A 6,744-nucleotide genomic window follows, 5' to 3' on the forward strand; every position below is an offset into this window, starting at 1 on the left:
CCTCACCCGAAACCCTGTGTAAGTGTACAAAGCCATCAGTGCCATCTTTCCAATGGGTTCCCTTATCATGTGCATCTTCCTGCCTATAGAAACACACACTTCAGCTTGTAATTACCTGATCAGAATGTACAAATATGGGGTTTCCACATGTCCAAAAGATAAGGCTTCCACCTTCTCACAAACCAAAAAGCAAGATAACTCTGCCCCTGCTTCCCTACCAAGCCGTGCCAGCATCTTAAGAGTTCAACAACAGGAAAAAATGATAAGTTTTGGGTCTCAATCCTTCATTTGCTAGTAGAGTGGCAGCACCTCTCACTACTGTGGTTGAATGAATGCTGGCCCTGCAACTCAGAGCCCAGTCTACTCCTCTCCACATAAATCTGTTTTACCAGAGACTCCTTTGCTGGCTCTTTTCATCATATTTTCCTGCTGGCAGGTGGTCATCATTTCACATTTTTGCCACTGGGAAAAGCCCAAATAGAACCTGGTCTATATTTGGGTTTTTGCAAACCACTGGTGTAGGCAGTGCGTGTACCAGTGTAACCTACCCTAGCAAGTTACTAACAGCACAGCACTGGCAAAGTGGGGAGGGGTTTGCAGTGGTGTAACTAGATTGGTGCAAAATTTCCTTGGTCTACCCAAATCTTGTGTTGCCCTCTGCCAAAACACTTGGCAGAGATTGTGAAGCCAGCCTAGAAGCTCCAAACATGATTATCCTTTGAAATTTTGGCCAACAGAAATTGCCAATGTACAAAACTTACCAGCAATGGATAAGACAGCATCAAAACACTCATTCCGATATGGCAGGCACAGACTATGACACACCATTACTTCATGGCCATCATTTCGTGCTGACTCCACCAAAGGGAAGCAGTAATCACAGCCCAGCTTATAGGTTTGAGAATTGATATGAAGGTATTTGCCATTTCCACAGCCTGAAGTAGTAAAATAAGGAAGAGAAAGAGTGTCATTCAGTTTCTGTATGCAAGAGAATGTACTCCTGACATGAGCAATGAAATATGCCAGGGTCTGACCTCAATAATTTGAAATTCTCTGTCCACTTAAAAAAAAAAAACCAAAACAAAACAGGATGACATTATAGAGGAATTTATTGTGTCTTGTGATCATTTTAGCACAATGAGCACAGACTGTTCCTATCTGTCAAACAGTGGGCTCTTTGCTGTGTGACATTAAGTGATGAGATGGGTTTGCTAAAGAGCATTTGTCTTGGCTTTCTCAGAGCATACAGAATCAATAACATTTATGTTATGACTCTATTGCACTTCTGCTTGTAAGAGACCAAAAATACTGTATTAAAGCATCATATGGCAGCAGCACAGCCTTGAATTATTCCCTTGTATTCAAACAGACAAATCAGAAGGCTAAGTAATTAAATCACTATTAGACCAAGCTGTTAAACCCATTGTTTTCTTGTTATCTGCTGCTAATTGTTGTTGCCATGACAACTGGAACTTTCTTTGTCTGATATCTCCCTGCAGTTTCTTCTTCCTAAGTGTATGCTTCTGATGTGGAGATGTACAGCCTTCCCACACTACAAAAAAATCTGTGTTGAAATAATAACAAAACTTTAGACTAGAACTATTTTACTGCTAGCATTTTCATCTGGGGCTCAGGTATCTGAATCCTTATACTATTAAGTCTGATAGTTTGAAAAACTGTTTACATTTTGAAAATCTAAAAAGTTACCAAATGTGATTTCTCACCTCTTGCTTGAATGACTGTCATTGAAATCACAGACCAAATTAAGAAAAGGGAGTGAGGTGCATTGTGTTAATATAATAGACTTTCACTTCTGGAGACTTCAGTTCAAATCCTCCATGTCACAGGCAAAATTCAATTTGATGGTTCATAATGTATATGTATTTGTTCACATGAAAGGAGTGAGGCCTATTTTACAGTGCCCTCCTCTGACCAGACGAGGCTTTGCTCTTGCCGAGTCAGCTCACTCCCTGGGTTAATTCTGTCTGAGCTCTCTCAAGGAATCAGTTTCCAGCAGGATTAGTTGATTTATTTTAAGTGTTCTTAAACAAATCAAAAAAACCTTGCAGACTCTTCCTTCAAAGTCTGTGGAGACCAAATAGCCCTTTCCCCGTCTGTCCCGCACACCAGTAACTTCAATAATCAACATTTCCCAGCTCTTACCTCCGAGGCTCAGCAAAAAAAGGACCCCACAGTATCTCCCTTCTGTTCATGTGGTTCCTAGAACAACTCCTCTGTGCAGTAGCTCCCATAGCAGTCCACTGAGGGAACAGCCCTTGGTCCCTCAGCTTTCTGGAGGTTGTTGCAATCCCCTCCTCCATTTCCTTCTGCCCTCTTTTTCCAAGAGTCAGTTAATTAAGTTCCAACTCTTTCTCAGGTGCAGCAGGTGGGGCTAATCAGCCAGCGAGCTGCTGGCCTCTGGCCCCAGAGGAATGGTATCTCTTATGTTTTCACAGTTCACAATACACTAAAAACCACTATGAAATTAACCTCAACCATTCATGAGAACACCCAGAAATAAAAGAGACACGTAGAGCAGAAAGCCCAGTGTGCGCACACAGAGCAATGTAGGGAAGTCAGTGCAACATCGGACATTACACGTTTGGCCCAGGCCATTGTTATTGATACTTCACTTTCATCAACACTCTAAGAATTGAAAGAAAAAAAGAAAGGGGCTGGAGAGATGATTTTAGCAAACTGAAAAAGGAGTAGAGAAGCTACTTATTTTTAGTTTGAATCCAGCACAGGTCAGTAGCAGTCATGAGCTGGCCATATCAGACCTCTGTTTGGTGGTCAACGTGAAATCCTTCCATGGTCTTGGTTCAGTTTCTAATGGGGAGGTGTCCATATCACTATTAACATCCTTGTAGACCATGTTACTTCTTAAAGAATGAAGGAGGACAGTGGCAAAACTACCAGCTGGCCAGCACCTGTTGTCCCTGCAGGCATGGAAGCACACTGGCACGGTAGTACAGGGAAACTTGCCCTGGCATGGTCCATGCTTTAACTTTAGAAAAATAGAAAACTTCAAATTCCAGAGTTATTTATCCTATATATTAAACTTTTCATATCCACTAACATCAGCTTAAAATAAAAAAGGGAAAATTATTTGCAACGTTATTCAGCTATTTAGCCCTTTCATACTTTCCTTTAATAATGGTGACAGGACATTCACCTCCCAAGTGCCTCCTAATGGCTGGGTGTGATACTGCGAGCCTTTCTAGCCCCTAGTGCCTTCAGTAGGGTGTCAGCCTCTCTTTGTAGGTCTTCAGAGGCTCAGCTCTCCGGCCAACTCACACAGGTCCATTATAAAGAAAGAGGGAGAGCAGGCAGCAGGAGGCAAATCTGATAGGCAGCCAGGCTAACTCACACAGTCAAATGGATGAACCCCTTTTGGGGTAGCAAAGAGTTCAACACACTGCCTGCCTTCAGCAGGGTATTCAGCCCCATCTCTGGGCCCTTTAAATCCCGCCCTGCCTTTGGGATTCTAAGCCTTGTCCCCTTCTTGGGGCTTAGACCACTTCACCAGTGGGAGAACCAGGGCCCACCCACTATTCCGGGTCCCAACCCAGAGACACTATCAACAGTAGTTGCCTCCAGTTCGCTGCTGCTAGCCTGAGCCTTTTCCCATGTAGCCCCTTTTTCTTCACTCTTACCTAAGGGCTGAAGTTCTCAGATCTTCTTCCTTCTCACCAAATCATCAGCATTTTGGGCTGTATAAGTAGGAGCATTGCCAGCAGATCCAGGGACATGATCATTCCCCTCTCTTCGGCATTGGTGAGGCCTCATCTGGAGTACTGTGTCCAGTTTTGGGCCCCACACTACAAGAAGGATGTGGAAAAGTTGGAAAGAGTCCAGTGGAGGGCAACAAAAATGATTAGGGGGCTGGAGCACGACTTATGAGAAGCTGAGGGAACTGGGATTATTTAGTCTGCAGAAGAGAAGAATGAGGGGGGATTTGATAGCTGCTTTCAACTACCTGAAAGGTGGTTCCAAAGAGGATGGATCTAGGCTCTTCAGTGGTACCAGATGACAGAACAAGAAGCAATGGTCTCATGTTGCAGTCGGGGAGGTTTAGGTTGGATATTAGGAAAAACTTTTTCACTAGGAGGGTGGTGAAGCACTGGAATGGGTTACCTAGGGAGGTGGTGGAATCTCCTTCCTTAGAGGTTTTTAAGGTCAGGCTTGACAAAGCCCTGTCTGGGATGATTTAGTTGGGGATTGGTCCTGCTTTGAGGACCCCCTGAAGTCCCTTTCCAACCCTGATATTCTATGATTCTATGAAATACAAATGCCACCAGAACCCATCTTCTGGCTCTCTCGAGCTCCTGTGACCAGGAAGAAGCACCCTTCCTTGCTCTTCTAGTCCTACTGACCTGCTCAGGCCCTGCAGCTCCTTTTAGCTGAGCCTGCTGGGCTCAGATTGGCTGCTTCTGTGCAGCCTCTCTAGGCAGGCCTGGAGGACCCATCTTCACTGCTCCTTTCTTGGGGCAGGGTATGGTAAGACCATGGGCCCTCCGGCAAGGGACCTCAAAGGCCTGGTACACTCCGTCAAAAGTAGGTAATAGGAAAAGTTGCACAGCCACATGGCTTGTATGTATCTATGGGTGGCTCTGGAAGCAGGTCCATTATAGAAGAAAAAGGGAGAGCAGGCAGCAGGAGGCAAATGTGATTGGCAGCCAGGCTATGATGATTAAAAGAGTACCTACCAGCTCCAAAACACTCATTTTGCAGATGAGCACTCATTTCAAACCCTGCAGCTTAAAGCAAGGTGACCTTGACCATCCCCAGAAGTACTGCTTAATACAGAGAAGAGGCATCCCTGGCTTTGGATCACTAACAATACTAAACAAATTAAATTCCTTTTTAAACAGTTGTCATACTCCGGGATGAAACTTACCAATATCAGCAATCAGGCTGCCTGGATCCTGATCTGAAAGGAACTGTTGTACCTTTGGCCAAGCCTTGTAGCGTGCATCATGGAAGTGAGGAGCAATTTTCTCATACACACTATGGACATGGTCCTTCTCCAACTGGCTTGCCTCCTTCTCCATCACAAAAAGGCTACACTACCTCATTGAGCCCCATGCAATACTCCTAAAAGCAGCAGAAAGGAGAAAAAAGAAGGTCAACTCAGAAACCTGTGTGGTCTCGTTTTCCAAAATACAACCATAAAATTTAAGTAGTATTATGCAATTAGTTTTGAATCTCCATTTACTACTTGGGATGAGTTATCATAAACAAAGAGAAACAATTGGGATTTTTAAGGCAAAAAGTACTGTTTAATCTGTGTTGCTTTCTGACGTTATACAACATTGTATGACAGGGGTCAGCAACCTTTTAGAAGTGATGTGCCGAGTCTTCATTTATTCACTCGAATTTAAGGTTTCGCGTGCCAGTAATACATTTTAACGTTTTTAGAAGGTCTCTTTCTATAAGTTTATAATATATAACTAAACTATTGTATGTAAAGTAAATAAGGTTTTTAAAATGTTTAAGAAGCTTCATTTAAAACTAAATTAAAATGCAGAGCCCTCTGGACTGGTGGCCAGGACCCGGGCACTGTGAGTGCCACTGAAAATCAGCTTGCGTGCCGCAGGTTGCCTACCCCTGTTGTATGATATAAATAAGTGTTTCACACGCAAGACTTTTAAGGCAAAAAGCATTGTTTAACCTGTCCTCATGACTAAGACTTGCTAATTTTGCGTCCAAATCAGCAACACTTATTCACATTTCTTCTAAGGGAATTCTGCACCAATTTTTTTTTTTTAAATCTGTAAACAATATTTTAAAATTCTGCATGTTTTATTTGTCAAAATACTACTATATAATCACACCAGTTTCAATTATTTCAGTAATTTATTTCAAAATACTTGTCAGCAAGTATGTATGTAACAATACACACAACAAAAAAGATTCAGGATTTTTTTTTTTTTTTGACAAACAGATTCCTTACTAGGCATATATTAATACAGAACTCTGAGTAATAATTCGTTTAACTACAATACAGAACCGTATTTCCCGCATCCCTCAGAAGCAGTGCAAAGGCTTGGGGGAGTCAGGGGTAACAGAGGAGCTGAGGGAGAGGCAAGTAATTGCTGGGAAGGAACCTGGGTATGAACTTGAAGGGTTGTTGGGTATGGGTGGGAAAAGTATGGAACAGGGTTTTTGGGGGTGGGGAGGGATTGTTAGGGAGCATCCCCATGCAGACCCTGGCTGACCCCTAGCCTCTTCCATTCAGTCAGGCACATCCGCCCCTGTCACCATGTGTCTCTATGACCCCACTCAGCCATCCACTTTCCCCCTGTAGGTCTACACACACACACACACACACACCTACCTGCCCATGTGGCCCTGCACCTCCACTCAGCCACTACCCCAGTCTGTCCTCCCCCACTAGCCCTTATGAGCCCCTGTCTAACCCCCCAGCAGCCCCACGCTGTCTGTTTCCCCATAGACCCCATCTCCTGACCTGGCCTGACAGGCACTGTGAAGAAGGCAGCTCTTTCTCTTGCCTGTGATAGCTGGGGCTTGCCAAGAGCTGCTGCTCTGCTCTAGTGCCACAGCACCTTTTGGTGAGCAAAAGGTGGAACTGCAGCAACTGTTCAGCAGAAGCTATTTTCTGAAAAAAGATATTTAAAATATGCACAGCACATGAAATATGAGTGCGCACAGTGGCGCACAATTCCCCAGGAGTATTCATACAGGCCAGGGCTTTATAAAGCAGCGCACAAGCGACCAGGG

General features: G+C 43.9%; 1 protein-coding gene across 1 annotated transcript in view; it reads right to left on the minus strand.

Moving 5' to 3' along the window:
* Positions 1-5,057, minus strand: part of LOC113406788 (probable tRNA methyltransferase 9B) — a 31,243-nt gene extending 26,186 nt beyond the window's left edge. Inside the window, exons 1-2 of the mRNA XM_026653498.2 lie at positions 4,901-5,057; positions 762-935 (exon numbers count right to left, since the gene is read on the minus strand). Of these exons, the coding sequence (XP_026509283.1) occupies positions 762-935; positions 4,901-5,054 (328 nt within the window). The 5' untranslated portion in view covers positions 5,055-5,057. The remainder of the gene's footprint in view (positions 1-761; positions 936-4,900) is intronic.
* Positions 5,058-6,744: the final 1,687 nt, after the last annotated feature.

Source organism: Terrapene carolina, unplaced genomic scaffold, assembly GCF_002925995.2.
Source record: "Terrapene carolina triunguis isolate 2854851 unplaced genomic scaffold, T_m_triunguis-2.0 Scaffold139, whole genome shotgun sequence".
In the NCBI taxonomy this organism is placed as follows: Eukaryota; Metazoa; Chordata; order Testudines; family Emydidae; genus Terrapene; species Terrapene triunguis.